This window comes from Rhincodon typus, chromosome 9, assembly GCF_021869965.1.
Source record: "Rhincodon typus isolate 14 chromosome 9, sRhiTyp1.1, whole genome shotgun sequence".
NCBI classification, from domain to species: Eukaryota; Metazoa; Chordata; class Chondrichthyes; order Orectolobiformes; family Rhincodontidae; genus Rhincodon; species Rhincodon typus.
Window position 1 is genome coordinate 18,759,137 of NC_063340.1, and position 24,097 is coordinate 18,783,233.

Here is a 24,097-nt window from a genome sequence, read left to right on the forward strand (position 1 = left end):
CTGCTCCTCTGATGCTGCTTGGCCTGCTGTGTTCATCCAGCTCTACACCTTGTTATCTCAGTTACGTAGATGAGGTGCTTGATGAAAATTTTCCTGCAGCGTTTTGGGGGGTGGGAAGAAGAACAAAGAAAATGTTTTCTTTTTCCTTGATAAAGTAAAGGCCTTTCTGGATATATCATGTATATGTATTATAAGTAAAAGAAAACATGTAATTTTATCAGCTATTAGTAAAACTTCGGTACAATACTGTATTGCACTTAAAGCTAATGCATTGGGTATATGTGAACTCAAAGTCAAAACATACAGCAGAAATTTAAGTAAAAATCATCCTTGTTTTTATTGTGTTTTCTATATAACATCCATAAATTTACTTTTATGGAGTAAACTTTTACCAGTCAAACATACATATTTATAACATTCTGTAAATTTAATGGAGTGTCTTTTTTTTTTTTGTTTCAATTTTTGTGGCTGTTGTGGCCCTTTATATAAATGCAGTTTTACAAATCTTTAATGGTACAATATAGTGTCAATCTATGTTAGGTTGTGATTATCTTTTACAAATGAAATGTTTGTGGAATGATTGATCAGTTAAATTGAAGAATCTAGCTCAGATTTTCTTTGATAGTTTGTTTAAAAACAGTTGTAGGAATGAGGTTGTTACATGAAACAATTACTTGAAGGACTGTTTTTTTTTGATATTACAATTTAATTTGGAATAACAAGGTTTTAGAGATTAGATGCAGCAATGTAAATTGGGCATTTTTTTTTACCATTGCATATTGTCCTCATTCATATTTGTTTATGCATGATTATGGAGAAAACAAAACACCACACTTTTTAAGTAGAGTGCAGGTTTTCAGAAGAGGCAATAGTAGTGTCTAGATACAATTCTAGCCTTGAATTTAATACAATTTCAGACCTGCATTGCAACAGTGTCTACCCTTCTAAAATTACTTCACAGCCAATTAAGTGCTTTGAGCTGCCCTGAACTCATGACCTATATGAGAGGTGCTATATAAGTGCAAATCCTTTTTTTTTCCCTTATTTTGAATAAAACTATTAAAACAGCATATGTGATAGGGTGCATTTTACCTTTTAAGCAGTTTGTTTTTATTACATCTTCCACTCCCCCAAACTAACTACCATAAAGTCAAGCAAGCATGCAAATGTGAAAGTGAAACAACTTCATGTCAGTTTTCTTTTGCCAGTTTCAAGGATTTTTATGAACTTGAGCCAGACAAGTTCCAAAATAAGACGAATGGGATTACTCCAAGACGTTGGCTGTTACTATGCAATCCTGGCCTTGCAGATGTCATAGCTGAGGTGAGAAAGTTCTACTAACTGGAAGAGATTGGGATTAAAACTCTAACTGCATGTTGATCTGAAAGGATTTTCAGTGACTGCACATTATCATATTCAAAGATTGTAATGAATTAGTATCACTTTTCAATGACCTAGCTTTATGATTTAGGCTGTATTCCCATATTGTGATTCTCCACGAGAAAAGGTAGTGTCCCTCCATCTAACCTATTGAATCCTTTGATAATGCTCATGTGAAGCACTTTTTTTTTATATAGTTTTACTATATTAAAAATGATGCATAATTGCAAGTTGTTGACATTGCTTTGGGGAAATGCCTTCTGTGTCATTACATCTCACTGCTTGAATACTGAGGCACTGCATTCCAGGCTACTGTGAGAGACAAGGGAGGAAATTACAGGGGCCCAGACTCAATTTTTTAATTTCTCTCTGGTCACACAGGAGAATCAATGAATTGTCAGGAAGGATGATAGAGATAAACCAGGGAATTATAGACCAGTGAATCTCAAATTAGTGGTAGGGAAGCTATTGGAGAAAATTCTGAAGAAGGGAATGAATCTCCACTTGGAGAGGCAAGATTTTATCAGGGACCGTCAACATGGCTTTGCCAGATGTAGGTCCTGCTTAATAAATTGAATTTTTCAAGAAGGTGAGCAGGTATGTAGTTTAGGGTAGTACAGTTGATTATAGTTTATATGGACTTCAGCAAAGTCTTTAATAAAGTCCCATATGAGAGACTGATAAAGAAGGCAAAAGCGCACAAGATGCAGGGTAATTTGGATCCAAAATTAACTTAATGGTAAACGATAGAGGGTGGTGGTGGTAGAAGGGTATTTGTGTGACTGGAGGCTGGTGCCCAGTGGTGTACCACAGGGATCAACACTGGGTCCTTTTATATTGTTTATAATAGATAACACAAACATAAAAGAAAACGTGCAGGGGATGATGAGTAGATTTGTGTATGACATGGTGGTTGGCTGGTTGGTTGACAGTGAGGAAGAAGGTCTTGGGTTACTGGAGAATATAGACAGATTGGTCAGTTAGGCAGCTCCAATGGCAGATAGAATTTAGCCTTGATAAGTGTAAGATGATGCAATTTGACTACTCCCGTCTTGTTAATTCTTCCAATGAATGACGGGACATGAGTAAGCTCAGAGGAATGGGAGGATCTTGGGGTTCTTGTTCACGGATCTGTGAAGGTGACAGGACAGGTTAATGCAGTTATGAAGGCAGCATATGAGACAGTTGCCTTGATCAGTTATGGTGCAGATTATAAGAGCAGCTGTACAAAACTTGGTTAGGCCACAGCTGGAGTCGTGTGCAGTTTTGGTTACTGCACTATAGGAAGGATGTGATTGCACTGGAGGGTATGCAAAGGATATTCATCAGGATGTTGCCTGGAATCGAGCGGTTTAGCTATGAGGGGCGGCTGGCTAAGAATGAGTTATTTTCGGGCCGAAGGTTCTCTTATGTACTGTACAATCCTGAGTTGGAGGTGTTGATTTTTACCTGAGCTACTAAACTGAGATCACCTCTGCCCTTGCAAGTGAATGTACAAAATCCACAGCACTATTTCATTTGAGGGCTTTTGAATGTTTTCCTATGTTAACTGCAATGTACAAATGAAGGTTGTTATGAAATAAAGAACTGTGCCTTTTGTAAAGACCCCTGCTTCAACTTAACCTACTTTATATTTTCTCACTAGCTAAATACAATTTTGTTCCCCATAGAGAATTGGAGAGGGTTTTATCACAGACCTACACCAGTTGAAGAAACTGCTGGCCTATGCTGAAAATGAAGCATTCATTAGAGATGTGGCCAATGTTAAGCAGGTACAACTAACAAATCAGATTAGCTGTTTATTGTTTTTAGACTGTACCCTGTTTTGCGTGAAATATAAGATCACTTCAAGACGTTTGCTGTTGCTTTGCAATCCTAACCTTGCAGATGTCATAGCTGGGGTGAGACTGTTCTATTCAGTGGTAGAGATTGGTATAGAAACTGAAACCGGAAAGTGGAAGAAATTTGGTATATCCATTCTACTAAATTGTTTTCCAGCCTTCAGGATTGGAAGGTACCATTCTCTGTTTTAGTGGTGTGGTTCAAGGATAAACAAATGTTGGTTCAAGGCTATCACTGCACCCCTGCCAGAAGTCTCTCAACACCAGGTCATAGTCCAAAAGGTTTATTTGAAATCATAAGCTTTTGGAGCGTAGTACCTTCGTCAGGTGAAGTGAGAGAGAAGTGCACAGAATACAGAACTTGTGGGCAGAGAGAGTTCAAGGGCAGAGAGATGAAAAGACCATACAAATGGTGTGAGTGGGGGGCTGAATAATAAGTCCCTGCAGGTGATCGGAAGTGTTAGATGGTGTGAGTAAAGTGTCAGCAGCTGAACAACAAGTGAAGGGATGACCTATCTGCCAAATAAATGAGGCAGAGAGATAATTACAAAAAAAAAAATAAGGTGGCGCATAATCTGCTCAAATAAGGATTTTGAAGGATGCCGTCATAAGAACAGGATACGATGCTAAACTCGTTGATCTCCAGTTCCACAGTGAAAAATGCAGCAGCAACCTCCTCAGAAGACAGACACAGGAGATGACTGATAGAGTACCCCTTGTCGTCCAGTGCTTCCCCGGAGCAGAAAGACTACGCCATGTTCTTCACAGCCTTCAACATATCATCGATGACGATGAGCATCTTGCCCAGATCATCCCTACGCCTCCACCTCTCATGTTCAAACAACCACCAAACCTGAAACAGACCATCGTTTGCAGCAAACTACCCAGCCTTCGGAACAACATTGACCACAGCACCACACAATGCTGCCATGGCAACTGCTGCAACATATGCTAGATCATCGACATGGATACTACTTTGTCAACCCCTATCCAATACCGGCACTTCCACATCACTGCACCGTTGGCTGACTTTGACCGCACACTCTCCTCTGAGCCAGAATGTTCTGGGTTCAGGTCCTTTCCAGAGGTTTGAATCCTGTGATTGAGTGGAACACTGTTAGATGAAACATGAAGCTGTTTCTGTTCTGTCAAGTTGATGTGAAACAAGGCTTCCCAACCTGTGGGCTGCAAATCCCAGTGAGATCAGCGGTCAAAATTTTGAGTTCCCAAGCTCGTGCAGCAGGATGTTCCATTTGTGGTCTGGCCAAGTGTTAACTGCAGTGAGGCCCCTTTAATTTTCAGTTTTTTAAAAATAGTAGGTGTGACCTGAATTCTGTCCTACAAATCCTAATGGGAAGATGGGTACTTGTTATTTGGAAACCCCTCGTGGATGAAACCGCTTTCTCCTCTGCTACTCCACAGAGCCCTCGACCACCCACTTCCTGCTCTATTCTCCCTGACATAGGATCTCAACACCTTTTCAACACCACATTGGGTCATGATGGGAAACCATTTTGGAAGGACTGATGTAAAAGATCCAATGGTGCAGTTTTGAAGTGAAGGAGCTCACTCAAATGTCCTATCCAATATTTGGATTAAATCATTAAAACAGAGTGGCATCTCCCAACTTAATTCAGCAGGATGGAGGTGTACCATAACTCAATTCTGGTTCAGGTGGCAAAGTGGTAGGGTTAAAGATGGGAAGGTGCATGCCTTGTTATCCGTTACCAATTTAGTCCTTTAACTGGTCAATTAAGAACCACCTTTGGATACTATTCCTGTCTAAGTTGCATTTCTTTGTAAGGTCCAGGTAGAAAAACTAGAAGACACCCAAACAGCTGGTAAGCCAGTGTGGGTCTGCTTGTTAGCAATGAAGGGGAAATGCTGATTGGGGAAACCCACATTACATTGTGCATGATCGAGGGCGTGGATGTAGGATACAGGAATGTACCTCAATGTATTTGCTTCCAGTCAGCCCTTGAAATCTGGCCCCATCCAAGAAAAGACACAGCTGACACATCAGACCTTTCAAACTCGATTGTCCTTCCAGCAGCAGCGGCCACGGCTGCCTTGTTGGCACTGCAAACTGAGTGTTGCTAATCTGTAATTGGCCAGTAGCGCGAGGGACTTTTTCCACTGGGACTGATTTTCGGTCAGAGGCTCTATGCTGCTCTCTAAACTGCCTGATTGGAAAAAGATAGAGCAGGCCTTCCTCCAAAGAGTCAGTGTGGGTATCTCAGTCAACACTGTGTGGATCTGCAGGAACAAAGCAGGTTAGGCAGCATCAAGAGTAGGAGAGTCATTGTTTCGGGTTGGGACCCTTCAGTTTTTGCTATCTCCAATGTGGGTGTCGTACCACTTTTTGAGCAGGTAATCTGCTCACATTTTCTAGTCATTATCACATTAATGTTTGTTGGACCTTATCATAATGCAGGAAATACAATCACCAATTTATAACAGTGATTACACTTCAAGAATACAACTTATTATAACATTAAGTATGCAGTTAATGTAAAAGACTAATGAACTCTTTTGGCCGTCATTACATTGAGAAGATGCTCATTTTTTTATTTCAGGAGAATAAATTAAAATTTGCTGCTTATTTGGAAAAAGAGTACAATGTCAAAATAAATCCAAACTCTATCTTTGATGTCCATGTGAAGCGGATCCATGAATACAAAAGGCAGCTACTGAACTGTTTACATATTATCACTCTATACAACCGTAAGTCTCATTCCGTAAATCGTTTATATTGTATCATATCAATAATGCACTATTGGTCAATATCAGTACATTAGATTGACTGGGTTGATTAAATACTTCTCCCTCTCCCCCTTGCTGCTCAGCTACTGCCAGTTACCTACCGTTAACGTGTGTAGGTATTTTGGAGAAAATTTGAGTATTACATTGTGAAAATAGCATATGTCCACTCAATTAGAAGACTCTTTTTTTGAATTGTGCATGTGACTATAAAGGTCTTGAGTTTGATCCTTCAATACGTTGAAAATGTATCAAGAGTGTACTTAATTTTGGGATTGGACTGTGGTGTAAAATTGGGCGTAAGTGGGGCTACTTGGTAATCTGACTTTGGTAGTAAGAATGGCTAGTGCAAAAACTGGTGTGTCTCAATGGTTCACATATTCCATTTCTTTAAAAATCTAAGCACATTACTGTGGTAGAGGAGGAGTGCCTCACACTGTAAAGATCTGTACTGTACCTGACCTTGAGTGTCTAATGCTGCAAAGGGTAAATCAAATGAGAGTTCCATTTTCCACTTGGCCTTATTAACATAAGGTGCTTGCAAAGTATCTTAGTCAATTGCAAGTCATAGATGGTGCACATTGCCATCATTGTGCTGCTAGTGGAAGAATTGAATGTTTAAGCTGGTGAGTGAGGTGCTGATTAAGGTAGCTATTTTGTCTTGTTGAGCTTTTTGAATGTTGCTGGAGGCAACATCTCGGCAAGTGAAATATAATCTGTTGCACTCCTGACATGTGCCTTGTAAATAATGGACAGGCTTTGGCAAGCTGGGAGTTGAGTTACTCGCCACAGAATTCCCAACCTCTGAACTCCTTTGTAGCTACTGTATAAATGTGCCTAAGCCATGAGAGTTCTGGAGGGAACATCTAATGGCTAAACAAGGAAATTAAATGTAGCATAAAGACAAAAACAATGAAATACCATATTGCAAAGGTAAGTTTTAGGCTGAAAGATTGGAAAACTTTTAAAGATCAGCAAAGGGCTACTAAACATTTCATAAATTTACTTTAATTCTTTTTATAACTTTATAGTAACGGAGACAGCGGTTCCATTGGTTATAACATTCCAAAATTCTCTGGAAGCAGGAAACGTTTCAGTGGATTGGAAAGGAGGCAGAAAGCAGGAAACAGGCCTGTTGTTGAGAAATGTAGAATCCATTCTTAAGGAAGTATTAACAGGACATTTGGAAAGTCAAAATACAAACCATAGCATGGTTTTGTGACTAATGTTTGTAAACTCATGTTTGACTAATTTGCTAGAGTTCTTTAAAGATGTAAAAAAGCAATGTGGATAATAGGGATCCTGCAAATATCGTATATTTGGACTTCCAGAAGGCATTTGATATGGTGCTGCACAAAAGGTTAATAATACACGAGATCATTTAGGGTTAGGGGTAATTCATTAACTTGAATAGAGGATTGGCTAACTAATGGAACGCAGAAAATTGGGTTAAATGGGTCTTTTTCTGGTTGGCAGGATGTAACTAGTGGGGTGTCACAGGGATCGGTCCTTGGACTCCAACTAGGCTCAATCTATATTAATGACTTGGATTCAGTATAGTACTGTAGCCACATTTGCAGATGACACTAAAATAGGTGGGAAAGTATGTTGCAATGCAGAAGTGAGAAATTTACAAATGAATATGGATAAGTTGGGTGAATGGGCTAAAATTTGACAGGCGAAGTTTAATGAAATTCCAAGGGTGAGAAAAACGAGGGTCTCTGAAGATGAAACAAAAATCAGGGATCCTGGAGTTGGTTGTGGCTCGACATCAGGACCTTTTAGAGGAAGGCAGTAAGGGTGTTTGGGCAAAAACAATAATGACACATGCATGTGGCAGCTTTTAGCATAATAAATTGTTCCATAATGTTTCAGTGAAATTATAAAGTAAAAAATGACTTTGATCCACATAATGAAATATCATGTTGAATCTCGAAGAGCATGGTTGAAGCATACCTTTAAAGGATGAAAGTGATATACAGAGGTGGAAAGGTTGAGAGGGACTGTAAAGAGTTTAGAACTAAGGCAATTGAAGGCATGACCACAGATAGTGGAGTAATCAAAACCAAAAAAACTAGAGGCCAGATTAGAGGGATGTAGATATAGGGCTAGATGAGATTACACAAAAATGGAGAGGCCAGGCTACGGTGGGAGTTGAAAATGAGGAGAAGCATTTTAAAGTCAAGGCACTGCTAAACTGGGAATTGGTATAGCTCCGTAAGCACAGGGATGATGTTGAGATTTGATTACAAGTAAGGAGAAAGCACAGGATTTTAAATGAACTCATTTCTAGAATATACGTTGGTGCCTGGAATGTGTTAGTATAGTCAAATCTGGAGGTAGTAAAGGCATTATTGAGGATTTCAATAGCACAGGTGCTGAGGTGGCTAGAGTCTAACAATGCTAGAAAGGTGAGAACATGATTTCTTGGTGATGGCCCAGACACACAGTAGAAAGCTCTTCTCAGTCACATATGACACCCAAAGATGTAAACAATTGACATAGTTGCAGATAATTGCTGTGGAGAGGGATGGAATTAGTGGCATGGGAGTTGGATTTATCATGGAACTGAAGACCATGGCTTCAATCTTCCAAGTATTTAATTGGAGAGCATTTTTGCTGATTTACTACAGAAAATCTGATGCATGAGGCGGTGAGATAAGGGATGATGTTAGTATATATTTAGAAACAGATGTTGTTACCTAACAACATCATCTGGAAACAGTATGTAAAAGAGAAATTAGAGGGGCTAAGAATAGACACTTGACACCAGAGATAACTCTCCAGAAATGGGTGGATTCTCTAGCTGAGATCAGACTGGTAAGAATGAAATCAAGAGTGTGGTTTATTTCATAAATGTTGACCAATAGCTGAACTACATCTAATGTTGGACATGGTATTCTGAGGTTTGCAAGCACAGGCTGGTTGAGCATTCTGGAACACTGCCCACTTGGAATAGTCAAAAGGTAGTGTTCTTTGATATGGTCTGTCAGGCATTGGGGCACATGGCCCACATACCTCCCATCACACCAGCGTTGAAACTCAAATACCACTGACCTGTATAGTCATCTGCACACTGTGCACACCTGATGCTGAACTAGGGCATATTAAAACAACGCAGTGTGATAATCGCTACCCCGATTTAAATAATTTCTCATTGTGTATTGCACAAATTCATGAAACGGTCTATGGCCTCCATTTTTGGCCCTGAAAGGTGTCCAGTCTTCCTCATTACCCTGAAAGGAGAAGAAATTTGAACAACGGTTGAAGATAACGATTTTACACTACTACTTTGCATTAAACATGCATGTTGTTTACGCGACTAACAGAATGCAGCTATCAAGATAAAAAGGCGCCTATGTATTTTGGGGTCAGCCCCTTCTTTAAAAGAAAACTTGAGCTCAATTTAAACTCTGCTTATATTTAAGTAACTGAAAGTCTTGTTTGCTGCACGCTGATTACAGACATGGAATATGCACTGAACTCGGTAGTGAGCGTTAGTGTGTGTGCTTTGAAGGAGATGTGTTAACTCTGATCTTTGGAGCCTGGCTGACAATGACTGGATCAAATTACACATTTAACAGACCTTGAATTACTCCATAGAAGGTGCGATCAATTTACAATCCAGACAAACCATTGGGTGTGTCTTATTCTCAAAACAGACTAATCAGAAATCTAGTCCAACCTACTTCCAGTGCAAATAAACACTGCCACTGCCAGCACCTGTTTGAGAAATTTAGAACAGTGTTCCAATATAAAGTTGAACTCAGTGTTGTGGTTGGTGATTTATCATTGAAATACCCTGAACTTATAACAAGCAAGAAGCCAAGGAAGGTGCAGGAAATTCTGGGTTCTTGACTCGTTAAAAGTTCAGGATAGTTCAATTGTAGTTCACCAGCCCCAACATTGAGTTTACCTTTATTATCAGAATAATGATGTAAAGACTATTTCATCACAGCAAGGAATACAACTAATTCATTCTGCACAACAACAGAGTAAATAGTAGCAGAAACAGGTCATTCAGCCCCTCAAGCCTGCTTTACCATTCAACACAATCCGGCAACTTCCTGATCTATGAAAAATTTGTCTGTCTCCTCTTCAATACTTCGTGATCAAACCTCCACAACACTCTAGGATAGAGAATTCCAGATAGTCACTACGTTCAGAAGAAATTCCATTGCATCTCAGTTTTTAAATGAGTGTCCCATTATTCTGTGACTATTATAAACTCTATAGAATCGTAGAATCATACAATACAGAAGAGACCCTTCATCCCATTAAATCTGCATCAACAAAACTTTCTAAATGTACACTAGTACCAGTTTCTAGCACTTGGCCCATAGTCTTAAGTTACAAGACCATAAGATATAGGAGCCAAAGTCGACCATTCAGTTGTGACTGATGGATTTCTCAACCCCATTCTCCTGCTTTCTCCCTGTAATCATTGACCCCATACTAATCAAGACTCTGTCTCTCTCTTTGTCTTAAATTCAACGACTTGGCCTCCACAACCTTCTGTAGTGATGAGTTTCACAGATTCACCACGCTCTGGCTGAAGAAATTTCTCCTCTTCTCCCTTATAAAGGGTTATCCCTTCACTCCTGAGGTTGTGCCCTCGGGTCCTAGTCTGTCCTAATAGTGGAAACATCTTCTCCACGTTCACTGTGTCCAGCCCTCGTAGTATTCTGTAAGTTTCAAAGAGATTCCCCCCTCCCACCCATCCTTCCAAACCCCATTGAGTACAGACGAGAGTCAAGCCCTTCATTCATAGGGCATTCTTGTGAGCCTCCACTGGACCCCCTCCAAAGCCAGCATTTCCATCCTTAGATAAAGGCCCAAAATGCCTCAATATTCAAAATGCTTAACTGCCCCCTGGATAATTAGGGATTGGCAAGATTTCATGAATGAATGAATACAATGTGGTCTGACCAGAGCCTTATACACCTGTAGTTAATTAGAAAAAGCAGACAAGACCAAGTCAGAGAATGAGGTAACTCTGAAGAATTAAACGGCATTTATCTCCGTGCAAGGGATCTTGCAGGTAAGGCTGATGAACTCCAGGCATGTACGGGACCATGGGACTTGGACGTTATAACTATTGCAGAAGCTTGGCTGAGGGAAGGACAAGACTGGCAGCTTAATGTTCGTGGTTTTAGATGCTATAGGAAGGATAAAAAAGAAAGCAAGAGAGGAGGGGGAGTGGCGTTTTTGATTGAGGAGCATAGTTACTGCTGTACTTTGGATATTTTTGAAGGATCATCCAGTGAAGTTATATGGGAGAACTTTAGAAATAAGAAAGGGATGATCACCTTGATGGGATTGTGCCAATACACCCCTTCTTTCTGCCCAGCCCCCACCCTCCACCAATCAGAGGGAAATTGAGGAGCAAATATGTAAAGAGATCTTGGGTTATGTAAGAATTTGAGGGGATTTTAATTTTTGAAACATTGATCGGGACTGCTGTAGTGTTGAAGGCTTGGATGGTGATGAATTTGTTAAATTTGTTCAAGATGGGTTTTCTTTATCAATATGTAGACGTAGCTGCTAGGGAAGGAGCAAAACTTGACCTCTCGAGGGGGCGAAAAAATGCAGGGCAAGTGACTGAAGTGTTAGTAGGGGAACACTTTCAGACAAGTATTATGGAAAAGGATAGGCCTTCCATAAAAATGTAAAGTTCTTAATTGGAGTAAGGCAACTTCCAATAGTTTGAGACAGGAACTCTCAAAAGTTGAGTAGATTGTTCACAGGTAAAGGGATGACTGACAAGTGGGAGGCTTTCAAAAGTGTGACAACAAGCGGTCAGAGACATCATGTTCCTGTTAGTGAAGGGAAGGCTGGTAAGAGTAGGGAACACTGGATGAATAAAGATATTGAGGTTCTGATCAAGGATAAGAAAGAGATCTATACTAGATATAGACAAGTGGGATTGAATTAATCTCTTGAAGAGTATAAAGGGTGTAGGGGCATTTTTAAGAGGGAAATCAGGAGGGCACAAAGGGAATATGAGATAGCCTTAGCAGATATGATTCAGGAGATTCTACATGTACATTAAGAGCAAAAGGAGAAGCCTGGGAACTTTAAACCGGTGAGTCTGACATTGGTGGTGGGTAGGCTGTTGGAGTTTATTCTGAAAAATAGGATTTATGTGCATTTGGAGAGGCCAGGACTGACTTAAGGATAGTCAGCATTGCTTTGTGTGAGGAAAATCATGTTTCAGAAATTTAAGATTCAGTTGTCTTTTGAGGATATAACCAAGACTCTTGATGAAAGCAGAGCAGTAGATGTTGTTTACATAGACTTTACTAAAGCCTTTGACAAGGTTCCACGTGGTAGACCAGTTAGTATAGTTAGATCACCTGGGATTCGGAGAGTTTGCCAATTCAATTCAAAATTGACTTGATGGTAGGAGATGGGGTGGCGGTGGAGGGTTGTTTTTTGTGACTGGTTGTTTTGTGAGGGTTGTTTTTTTTCCACAGCAATCAGCAGTAGGTCCACTTTTGTTTGTCATTTATATAAATGATTTGGATGAGAATTTAGGAGGCACAGTTAGTAAGTTTGTGGATGACACCCAAGTTCGGTGGTATAGTGGACAGTGAAGAACGTTATCAAAAATTACAAAGAAATCTTGATCAGTTGGGTCAGTGGGCTAAGGAGTGGCAGATGGAGTTTCATTTGGATAAATGCAAGGCATTGCATTTTGATAAAACGAACAAGGGCAGGACTTGTACAATTAATAGAAGGTCCTTGAGTAGTGTTGTAGAACAGAGACCTAGGGGTTCAAGTATGTAATTCTTTGAAATTTTCATCACGTAGACAGGGTGGTTAAGGTGTTCAGCACATTTGCCTTCATGTTGATGTTGTACAGGACATTAATGAGGCCTATTTTGGAATACTGTGTACAGTTCTGGTCCCCCTGCTATTGGAAGGATATTATTAAATTGGAGAGAGTTCTGAAAAGGTTTACCAGGATGTTGCTGCGAATGGAGGGTTTGAATTATAAAGATAGGCTGGAACTTCTTTCACTGGAGCATAGGAGGTTGAGGGGTGACCTTTATAGAGGTTTATAAAATCATGGTAGGCATAGATAAGGTGAACGGTAAAGGTCTTTGCCCTAAGGTGGGGGAGTTCAAAACTAGGGGACATATTTTTAAGGCAAGAGGTGAAAGATTTAAAAAGGACATGCAGGGCAACTTTTCTTCCCCCACAGAGTGGTTTGTATGTGGAATGAACTGCCACAGGAAGTGGTGGATGCAGGTACAGTTACAACATTTGAAAAACATTTGGATAAGTACATGAATAAGAAAGTTTTGGAGGAATGTGGGCCAAATGCAAATAAGTGGAACTATGTTAATTTGAGAACATGGTCGGTGTGGCATTGTTGGACCGAAAGGTCTATTTCCATGCTGTATGACTCTGTAATTTGCCAGGACTGTGGTTCCAGCATGGTTTAAATGAATCCCCTCTCAATGGAACGCCTCTCCCTTTGCCTGATGCAAGTGTCAGTGCCCCATGAATTGGAAACTGTTTCTCCCTACACCATTATTTGAGCTGTGCACCTACGCTTCAAATCTTATTTACCCTGAAATCAGATTTGCTGTCTTGGTAGCAACCCAGGGATTATTACGTTTGTGGTTCTGCTTTATAATTCAGGCCTAAGATACTCGTAATCCCTTCGGGAATCCTTTTCCTAGCTCTTACTCGCGTCATTGGTACTGACATGGACAATAGCTGGTGGATCCTTCCCCTCCTATTCCAAATTCCTGTCTGGCCCATCAGACATGTCCTGAACTTTGGCACCAGTGAGATAAAACAGCCTTCAGGACTCTGTCTCTTCGCGGAGAACAGTGTCCATTCCCCTAATTATGCTATCTGCTATTAGTACTGCAGTTCTCTTTACTCCCCAACTTGAGTGGCACTCTGGACCAAGGTGCTGTGGTAAGTTCTCCTTGTAGTCTGTGTCCTCATCCATACTGGGAGCAAGAGCCTTATATCTGTTGGACAAGGGCACTGGTTGAGGCTCGTATAGCAATTATAAACACAAGATCCAAGGTGACAGCAAGTGTTTTATTTTGAAATGATCTCCCATCTGTTTTTCAGGTATCAAGAAAGATCCAAACAAAGCCTTTGTACCAAGGACAATCTTGATTGGAGGGAAGGTAAGGAAAAGTAATAGAGTACAAATGCATTTCATTTCAACACTCGGGTAGTAAGAACTGCCAATGCTGGAGTCAGAGATAACACAGCAGCCAGGCAGCATCAGAGGAGCAGGAAAGCTGACGTTTCGCGTCGGGACCCTTTTTGAAGAAGGGTCCCAACCCGAAACGTCAGCTTTCCTGCTCCTCTGCTGCCTGGCCTGCTGTGTTCCTCCAGCTCCACACTGTGTGTTATCTCATTTCAGCAGTCAGTCAGTTTAGAGACCATCTGTTTGGTGGAAGATTGTATTTATAGTTGCCTGAATGAAGAGCTTAGTCTGAGCTTTCAGAAACACGGTGAGATGAGGTAATACATTGATTTAAAATTCTCAAATCTTTCCATGGCTTTGAATATCATTATTTTTGCAAATTTCTCAAGCCCTACTACTTGCTAAGATATCTGCGTGCTTCCAATTCTGACCTGTTGCCCACCCTATATCCATCATCCCACCTTATGTATTCAACTGTGTAGATTCTAATCTTTGGAATTCACTTACTAAATATTTTCACTTCTAATCTAGTTCTGTGACAAGCTTTTCGTCATCACTCCTAACATCTATTAATAGTGCTCCGTGTCAAATTTTATATGATTTATGCTGTCTTGAGAAATTGGAGCAGACATCTGCTATTTGGCTAATTAAGCTACTCTGCAATTAAATAAGATCATGATTAACCTGAATATGACCTTAACTCTACTTTCCTGCCTGTCTTAATCCTTTGTCAGTCAAAACTCTGTCTAATTTGACTATGAATATATTTAGTGACACAGCTGCTGTCTATGGAAGAGAATCCCAAAGACTAATTGCCGTCTAAGAGAAACCATTTCTACTTATTTCTGTGTCTTAATGGAAGACCCTGTATTTTTAAGCTGTCTGTTTGGTTTGTCATCCCCTCAGCACCTTTGCTTCAATAGTCCCCACCTTCCCGCTCATCTACAACATCTCATCATACCTTTTTGTGACAAAAATGCTGGAATAGCTATACACGTTTTTTCCCAATAATATCTTTATACAATCTACTAATCAATCATCTATTAACATAAATGTTTCCATAGTTCCTGCCTTTCAAGTGTCGTTGGCTATCCTTCTTCCTTGAGTAGTGCTTGCCCTGTAGTTCCACTGTGGCTGCTGGAAGGCTGCTGACTTTCAGTGGGTAAATGAAAGCCTTGCAGGATGGACTTGTGCACCTAGAAAGCCTAGCTTCTAATTGCACTGTCTGGGCTGGCTGATTGAGAGACAACATAACAGCATTGATGAAGCATAAGTGTTGATATCCTGAGTGGGATCTGCAGTTTTGTGCTCCATGGTGCAACTGTCAGTCAACATTAGAAATAGGAGCAGGAGAAGACCGCTCCTGTCGAGGCTACTCCTTTGTTCAGTATGATTATGAATGAATTTGGGCTTCTACTGTTTTTCCTGCTCGTTTCCTTAATCTCTTCTTACCCTGTCAAGTCCTTTAACAATCCCATATGTTTCAATGAGGTCACATCTCAATCGTCTAAACTCCAGTGAATAGAGTCCCTGTTTAGTCTTTGCTAACTCTGGGGATCGGTCTTACTCCATTGGCTGGATGGTTGATTTATGAAGCAGTGTAATGCCAACAGCATGGGTTCAATTCCTGAGGTTATCATAAAGGACTCTCCTTCTCAACCTCTCCCCTCACTTGAGGTACGGTGGCCCTCAGATTAAATCATTACTAGTCATCTCCCTCTAATGAGACATCAGCCCTATGGTATGGTAAGGCTATGATGATACAACTTTCCTCTGTGGTGGAGGAGAAGATACCTTGTAGAGCCACCCTCTTGACCATGCAAACAATTCGGTTTCTATTGGTATCTGCAGGAAACAGAGGAGAGGAGAAGGTCTCAAAAAATGGGCAGATGTTCGGTAATGTTAAGAGTACATTCACAGTGATCGTCATAGTAGAGCAGCACGGCCATGAACAGTGATTCTTGGTTGCTGTGACTGGAGGTTGTGGCATCACAACAGGAACAGTTGTGGTCCTCACCAGCTAGGGCCAAGATTCTCTCCTTGTAGGGTGTGAGGAACTGAACATTGAGCACCCCATCTCCCGTCTTCTTTCTTTCTGCTTTATCATGGGCCGTTGTCTCCTGGAATGAGATGGGACTGGGAGTAAGTGCGATGAAGGTGATGAGCACAGCTGCTGGTGCAGGTGAGGAACAAGTGGTGAAGTCTCTCGTAGGTAGTGCAAAGGACACACCAGGTTGGCAGCGTGGGGAATTGGGTGGGTGAGAGCAAGTGAAGGAAGATGTTGTGAGCAGTAGAATGAGTAGTGGATCGTGACTGTTAGTGGGCAGTGATTGCAGTAGCAGAATTAGAGTGAGTGTGAGGTAACACTTGACATTCCCCATTCTACAAATGTAATTGACCACCTTGTGACATTGATGCTCCAAAGGAACATATGGTAACACCACAATGACCCAATTATCAACCTCTGACGCGTCTGTGGTGGGGCCTGTGATGGGGATATGATCTCCTCTGCTGATCCTGAGGGAAGTGGACAGCCCTCCTCTGCACTTCCTCATCTTTCAAGACCTCAAGGTCCCTGTTGGCAAAGTGGCGTGCCAATTTCCTCTGTCCACGACATCGAAGAAAATTCCTGAGACCAAAGAATTGTCTTGAAGACTGACAGTGCTTAGTCTGGTACACAACTATGTTTTAAATATGGCCTTGGTGCCAGGAATCCTGTGATATACCTGTAATAGTGGCTGCTTCTGCCTGTGGCAAGAGTGAAGATATGACCAGAAGAATGCCACGGTTCCTAGACACTGAGTGTTTTAGAATAAAGTGAGAGAAATCTTGGCCAGGGCTCATGGAGAGAAATTCTATGTGAAACTCCAAAATTGACATGGTGGTATTTTCTGAAAGCTAAGTGAAGTTGTTACTATCTCCACTCTGAGCTTATTTGCTCTGACTTGAGCTGGTACAGCTGCAGTTGGTTTCCTTTCAACAAAGTTCCATGTAGTTACTAGACACTTATTCCCTTCATCTGATTTCTCTCCTTGAAACACACAAACTGCCAACTAAACTCATTATGATTTTGACTTCAGAATAACTGCATGCATTTCCTAGAACCAGTGTCGAAAAGACCTTCATGCATTGGTTTGCATCATGCTTACTGACTGATATTGGATTGTTCTGTATTTCTCTGTCATTGGCTGCCTGTTGCTAAGTAACACTTCTTTTTTCTTAAGTACATGAAAGTCTTCACCTCAATGTTTTAAAATGTATTTTAAAATGCATGTAAACAAAACAGATTTTCATTATTCTTGGCACCAAGCCACAAAAACACTCAAATTACACTAAATCTTATCTCGTCCTTAACACTCAAAATACAAGATATAAATTGAACCTGTACACAGGTCTCTGTCTGAACATATTTTATGTAACCACGTTATTTCCTGACCGCTCACCAGCTAATCTATTTATTTTCATGTATCTACTTTGCTGGTGAGGCTACTGGTTGTCTCTGGTACTATACTATCTGTATGTTAGGCCATACTACCTGTTCATCCTATTCTTCCCTGATCATTTACAGGCAGCTCCTGGCTACCACATGGCCAAGATGATCATTAAACTAGTAACATCCGTTGGAAATGTCGTCAACAATGATCCCATTGTGGGTGACAGACTGAAGGTCATCTTCCTGGAGAACTACCGTGTGTCCCTTGCAGAGAAAGGTAACTGAAGCCAGGGCCACAGGAATCTAACCCTCTTGTGCATATTTTAAGTTGGTCGATTATGGCCGGAGAGAAAATAATAACCATGACAAGTGCTTCTGAAAAGCCAGGTTTTCAAAAATGTTTGGCTTTAAATTTACTTAATCTAGCAGAAGCACAATGTAAAACAAGAATGGGTCACTTAGCGGCTAAAATTTACTCTACCATTTAATTGGATCACTGATTTTACTACCATCTACCTGTTTTAGCCCTCTAATGCATAGTCTTATCAATCTCATTTTTGACACTTCAAACTGATCTAGCCTCAACATCTTTTGGAGTTAATGGGGAAGATTTTCCAGAATTGCTCCCTGACATTACCCTTCAGTAGCCTAGCTCTACTTTTAAGGTTATTCCCCACTGTACAGACTGCCCACCAGAGGAGTCTATTTTCCAACTCATCAGTGTTCTCCTCTCATACAATGTAAATGTTGCTTTCCTTTTACGTTGGTATTTCTTAAGAACTGTTCTGATGAGTGCAAGATAAAGCTTTCAAACATTGCATATTTTCAGCAATGCTTAAGTTCTGTACAAGTTCATACTTTACTTTTCAAAAATTCTTTGGTATTCTAAGTGTGTACTTTTCGCAGACTAAATACAAGCTATCCTTTTGTGAACTGTGCTCCATCTATTTAATCTCCAATGGAAAAGTACTATATAAAGGCTTCTTTGGTCTCTTCTGTGAAAAGATAATGTTAACCCACCAACTCCATTACTGGCACAGTTGCAGCAATGTGTACAGGTACAGGAAGCTAATCATCCAAACAGAAGCCTGGATTAGTGATCAGAAGAACCCAAATTCAGATTCCTAATGACAGTATGAGAATTAAATGCAGTTTTAAAAGAAATGTAAATAAAAAGCTGTTATCACTTAAAATGGCCATGAAGTTGTTAGAAATCCTAATTGGTTTTAGGGTAAACATTTGGTTATCCTTTGGCATATTTGTAACTCCAATTCTATACCAATGTGGTTGACTCTACATTGCCCTCTTGAGTAACCTAACAAGCCAGTCAGTTTTATTAAACAGCTGAAAGCTGTGTTGCAATATTGTTGGGACAAATGGAAACGGACAATAAATTATTAAATGAGGATTAACTTTTTCTAAAGTGCATCATTACTCAAATTGGCTGTTGTCTTCCTACAGTGAACAGTGACCAGACATGCTAAAATACTTCATTTGTTGAGTTTTTTTTACATTGTGAGGATGTCAATGATGCTGCATAAACATAAGTTTTTTTTTTAAATATGGTGTGACAAAACAACTACTGAGAGGAATTGGCATTTCTGTAAGTGTTGAATTGGACTTCAGAAATAAGTTGCATAATTTCATCACCATTCTTGTGGCCCTTAATATGCCCTCCCCCTAATTTATGAGAGATTGATTCCACTGTAGTGGGGTGCAGTAAAATGCATTTTACATAACTTCTGATGGGTGTATAACATTTGCTGAGGATATCCAGCAATAAGGTCACATGGCAAACTGCATACAGACTGGAATCTGCTGAACTGATGGTCAAAAAATTCAAATGTGAGAGACAGGTAATAATGCTCTTTGGATAAGGATACAGCAGAATGGTAAAAGGACGCCCTTTAGCATAGAGGACTGTTGATTTTGCATTGAAACTCTGCAACTAGTTGCACCAAGTCCCATTCACTAATCTCCCTCTTAGTTCATTTGCCTCGCCACCCAAAAAGTGATATCTTCACATTCTTCCAAATTGCTGTACTGTGGCAGCTGTGCCTTCAGTTTAGAGGTCTGGAATTCCCTTACTAAATCTCCGCCTTGATCTCCTCCCTTTAATAACCTCCTCAGAGCCTACCTATACATCAGGTTTTTGTAACATGCTGCAACACCACCTTCTATGTCTTATCCATTTTTGTCCAGCTGTAGTCATGTGTAGGAGTTAAAAGCACTTTAGTACATTTAAAGATGCTATATAAATCAAAGTTTGTATTGTAGGGAGAAGTTACAATTTGAAAAGATCAACCTAGAAAAGGAGAAACAAAGCATTGCGAAGTTTTAAAACAATAGTGCTAAGCTGTTGCTTTCATCTCCCTCTCCCTTCATGTCTCATAACAGTGATACCTGCATCCGACTTGTCCGAACAGATTTCAACGGCTGGTACAGAAGCCTCCGGCACGGGGAACATGAAGTTTATGCTGAATGGAGCCTTGACAATTGGAACCATGGATGGTGCTAATGTAGAAATGGCTGAAGAGGCAGGAGAGGAGAACCTCTTCATCTTTGGGATGAGAGTGGAAGATGTTGAGGCACTTGATAAGAAGGGGTTGGTAATAAATTAACAGCTGCACTGCACCCTTTAGCTGATATTCATTAAAGAGATCATAGTTCCACTACGGAGACTCGAGCACAAAATCCAGGCTTGCATTCCATTTCAGTGTGCTATATTGCCATGCCAGACGTGCCATCATTTAGATTGGACATTAGACAAAAGCCCCATCTATCTTTGCAGATCCATCTGCAGAAATAGAGTTTAAGGGAGCTTTTCCCAAGTGCCTTAGCCAACATTTATCCCTCAATTAACACCATTAAAATGGATCATCCAGTCATGATCATGTTGCCGTTAGTGGAACTTTCCTGTGCACAAATTGACTTCTTTTCCAGTGTTACAACTGATGTTATTTCAAAAGTGCTTCAATGTTTGTAAAACACATTGGAAAATCCTGAAATTGTGAAAGGTGCTCCAGAAATGAAGCAAATTTTTTATCAACACATTTCTCAGTTTATCTATCTATTATCTATTATCATTTTACACAGTGAAAGCAATTGTGAATTGTATATTGTTTGAAACTAAAGTTCCTAACAGCGCTGACTAAATCTTATCGCCTCAGTGTTTCTCCTGTACAACGCGGGAAGAAGCATTGCTCCAATCATTCATGCTGTGTATTTTTTAAGCGATGTAAGTGAGCATCTAAAAACTTTAAATGGCCCCTTAACAGACTGAGCTTGTGACAGGCCAGGAAGTGGTTTATCTGCATCCTTTTATGCATAGATAAGTAAATGAATTTGAAATGCAGATCAGCCATGAAGAACAATCAAACTTGATACATCAAATAGCCACTTTTTTGTTTTTAAAATTCCGTAATTATTCCTATGGATGACTACAATTTCCTCCCTCTGGTCGTTATGGGTCTACCTGCAGCACGTGGACTGCAGCATTCAAGACAAATGCTCTCAGTACCTTCTCAAGGGTACCTAGGGACAAGCAATAAATGCTAGCTAGCCAGTGACACCCACATCCCATGAATGAACAAAAAAAACTTATGTACAAATTACACTTTGATTTTGCATTCCGTGCAGGTACAATGCCAGAGAATACTTCGAAAAGCTGCCAGAACTGAGACAAGCTATGGATCAGATCAATGGTGGATATTTCTCCCCTAAAGAACCAGAGCTGTTTAAAGACATAGTTAACATGTTGATGCACCATGACAGGTAACTTCGGATAGATACCCCCACTGATGGATTACCCATTGACACAGATGGGAGCTGTATTGGATGAGTAATCAAAAAAACAAGTTCAAAACCAACCTTGGCAATTTGAGTTTTAAAAGATCTGGTAAAGTGTTGATAAAACAATCACAAAAACCCAATGGCTTCCCTGATATCCTTTATGCAAACATAGAAAATAGGAGCAGGTGTAGACCATTTGATCTTTGATCCTGCTTCTCCATTCAGTATAATCGTGGCTGATCATCCAACTCAGTAGCCCGTTCCTGCTTTCTCTCCATACCCACTGTTCCCTTTAGCTGTAAGAACTATATCTAACTTCTTGAAAACATTTAATAGTTTGGCCTCCACTGCTTTGTGGCAGAGAATTCCACTCTCTGGGTGAAGAAATTTCTCGTGTCAGTTCTACATGGCCTACCCTGTATCATTAAATTGTGGATTCCTTTTCACGTTAGCTGCCAAACTATTCAACTTTTGTATTTTTGCCCCTCTTATTTCACTTCTACTTTGTACACTTTTTATATACAACTCGTTTTTGTTCTTCTCTTGATGAACTGCTATTTATTATTTGTGTCATTGCTGATTCATCCAACTCCCAAACTAATCCAGGAAGATCAGGTTTTAGTTGCCCTCCATTTACCCCCTTCGGGACGTATTATACTGCACCCAAACTATTTCCTCTTCAAAAGCTGTCCATTTTCTCCATTACATTTCTGCCTGGTAGACTTTGACTCCAGTTTACCCAGACTAGATCCCTCAATCACTTTCCCTTCCTTCAGTTAAGTATTTTTAGTCTACAGTCCTTCTACACATAACTCCTCCATATTTTTAAACCTCAGTAATTTCTTTGTATACCTGCTTTCTTATCTCATTTCCACTGTTTTGGTGACTTGTAAAATACCTCAAGAAGTGTAATATGTAAAACTGCCTAAGGAATATTGAACAAGAGATGTGGTGAATGACCTTTTTTAATACTGCTGGTAGGTAAACTGTAGTTCCCCTCAAGGTACAGCAAAGGCAACTAATGCTCTCTTTGGTAACACTTTATTGACCACAACTAGAGGTACAAGGCAGCACCCCTACTTTTTCCTACATCCCTGCCATTCCTCTGGCTTGTACCCAAAAATGTTTAGCATCAAATCCTCCACGATTATAAGCCAAATCGCAATTAACACCAGTATGTGCATTCCAAATGTTAGAGTCCTTTGTATTTTCTATCGTCCTACCTGATTCTTTCTTATTACTCTCTCCCATCGTCTGTATATCTTGTTTCTACTTTTTAATGCTGTATACTTATGCCCATCCTCCCCTACATGTGATTTTAAATCCTCCCATCAGAGCAGTGGTTTAACCTACCCACAAGGACATTGGTACTAACTCTGTTCAACTGCAACCCGTTTGCCTTGAACACGTCCTTCCTGCCATGAAATTATTTACTCAGCTTAATGAGAGCCCCAGAGATACTAATGACAATGAACCCAAATATTAGATATCTAAATATTTAACCTGCATACTTGCTTTAGGTTCTGCAGTTCCACTGATTTGTATTTGACATGAAAGACCGCCTTCAGCTCACTATGGAATTCCTAACATCAACAAATTCTGTTTCCATTCCAGTTATGATTTACCCAAATCTGTCTCCAAACTTTGTGTTCATCCATCAAATATTAATATAGTTGAGGTTTCAAAAAAATCGAGTATTCAAAAGATTTTTTGGCACTTCCTGAAACAAAACTCATTTGAAAAATTGGACCATACATTCACAAGCTGAATTATTTGTTCCAATTAATCTGACTTCATTTAAGTACTGATGTATTTAATCTGCTGCTTCTCTTTGGTTCAGTTTTTGCAGGATTGTGTTCTGCGCGTAATCTTGACTTTCATCCCTTTCAGGTTTAAAGTGTTTGCTGACTTCGAAGCATATGTCAAATGCCAGGAGAAAGTTAGTAAGCTTTATCAGGTGAGGTTACAGTAGATCTTGCTGTGTTAATGATGTTTCCAAATACACTTAATGAACCACCTTACCTACTCTGGTCTATATTGCAGGGGATTGCATCACTTGACCTCCTCTGTTTGTGCCCCATGCCTCCCCCATTGGTAACCTGGTTCATCAATCATTCGCTAGTAATACAGTAGTTACAACGTTTCCAATCTTGTGTCATCTAAAGCCTTTATAATCTATTATGTGGTTTGACCAGTCCAGCAGAGCTGCTATAAATGTTAATGGCTGGTTTATTGAAGGACATTCTGTAGTTATTCACCGCCAGTATTACCTTAGGCAGAAAAGAGGATTAGGGTCCAGTATTACAGATGTTGCTGTGGCAGCATAAAGGCACGTTGACATAGTTAACTAAATGTGAACATGTCAGACAGTGGAAAAGAAAGATTAAAGATAGGGCAGTCAGAGGAATTTATAAAGCAGAGAGAATGGGAGAAATAGAATCCTCTTAACCAAGCAACTAATGAGGTCTACAGAGAAGTGAGTTGAATGGTTGAGGATTGGTTATTTGATTTGCAGTAATCAGAGTTTCATGCTTATTGCAGAAAGAATTATTAGTGTTGGAATATCAAACACTTTCACAGGTTCAGTCTATGACCAGAATTGAAATGCCACGAATTAATTTTATATAAGACCTTGGTGATTGACCAACAGAGGTGATTTTTCATCAGTCAATGCTGGATTTGAATTCACTTCCTATTTCACTTCTTTTT

General features: G+C 40.1%; 1 protein-coding gene across 1 annotated transcript in view; it reads left to right on the top strand.

Moving 5' to 3' along the window:
- The window catches only part of LOC109914918 (glycogen phosphorylase, brain form), a 101,590-nt gene that overhangs the window by 73,587 nt on the left and 3,906 nt on the right, over positions 1-24,097 (top strand). Inside the window, exons 12-19 of the mRNA XM_048600667.1 lie at positions 1,209-1,323; positions 3,051-3,152; positions 5,798-5,945; positions 14,079-14,137; positions 17,732-17,873; positions 19,994-20,201; positions 21,236-21,370; positions 23,279-23,345. Coding sequence (XP_048456624.1) covers positions 1,209-1,323; positions 3,051-3,152; positions 5,798-5,945; positions 14,079-14,137; positions 17,732-17,873; positions 19,994-20,201; positions 21,236-21,370; positions 23,279-23,345 — 976 coding nt within the window. The remainder of the gene's footprint in view (positions 1-1,208; positions 1,324-3,050; positions 3,153-5,797; positions 5,946-14,078; positions 14,138-17,731; positions 17,874-19,993; positions 20,202-21,235; positions 21,371-23,278; positions 23,346-24,097) is intronic.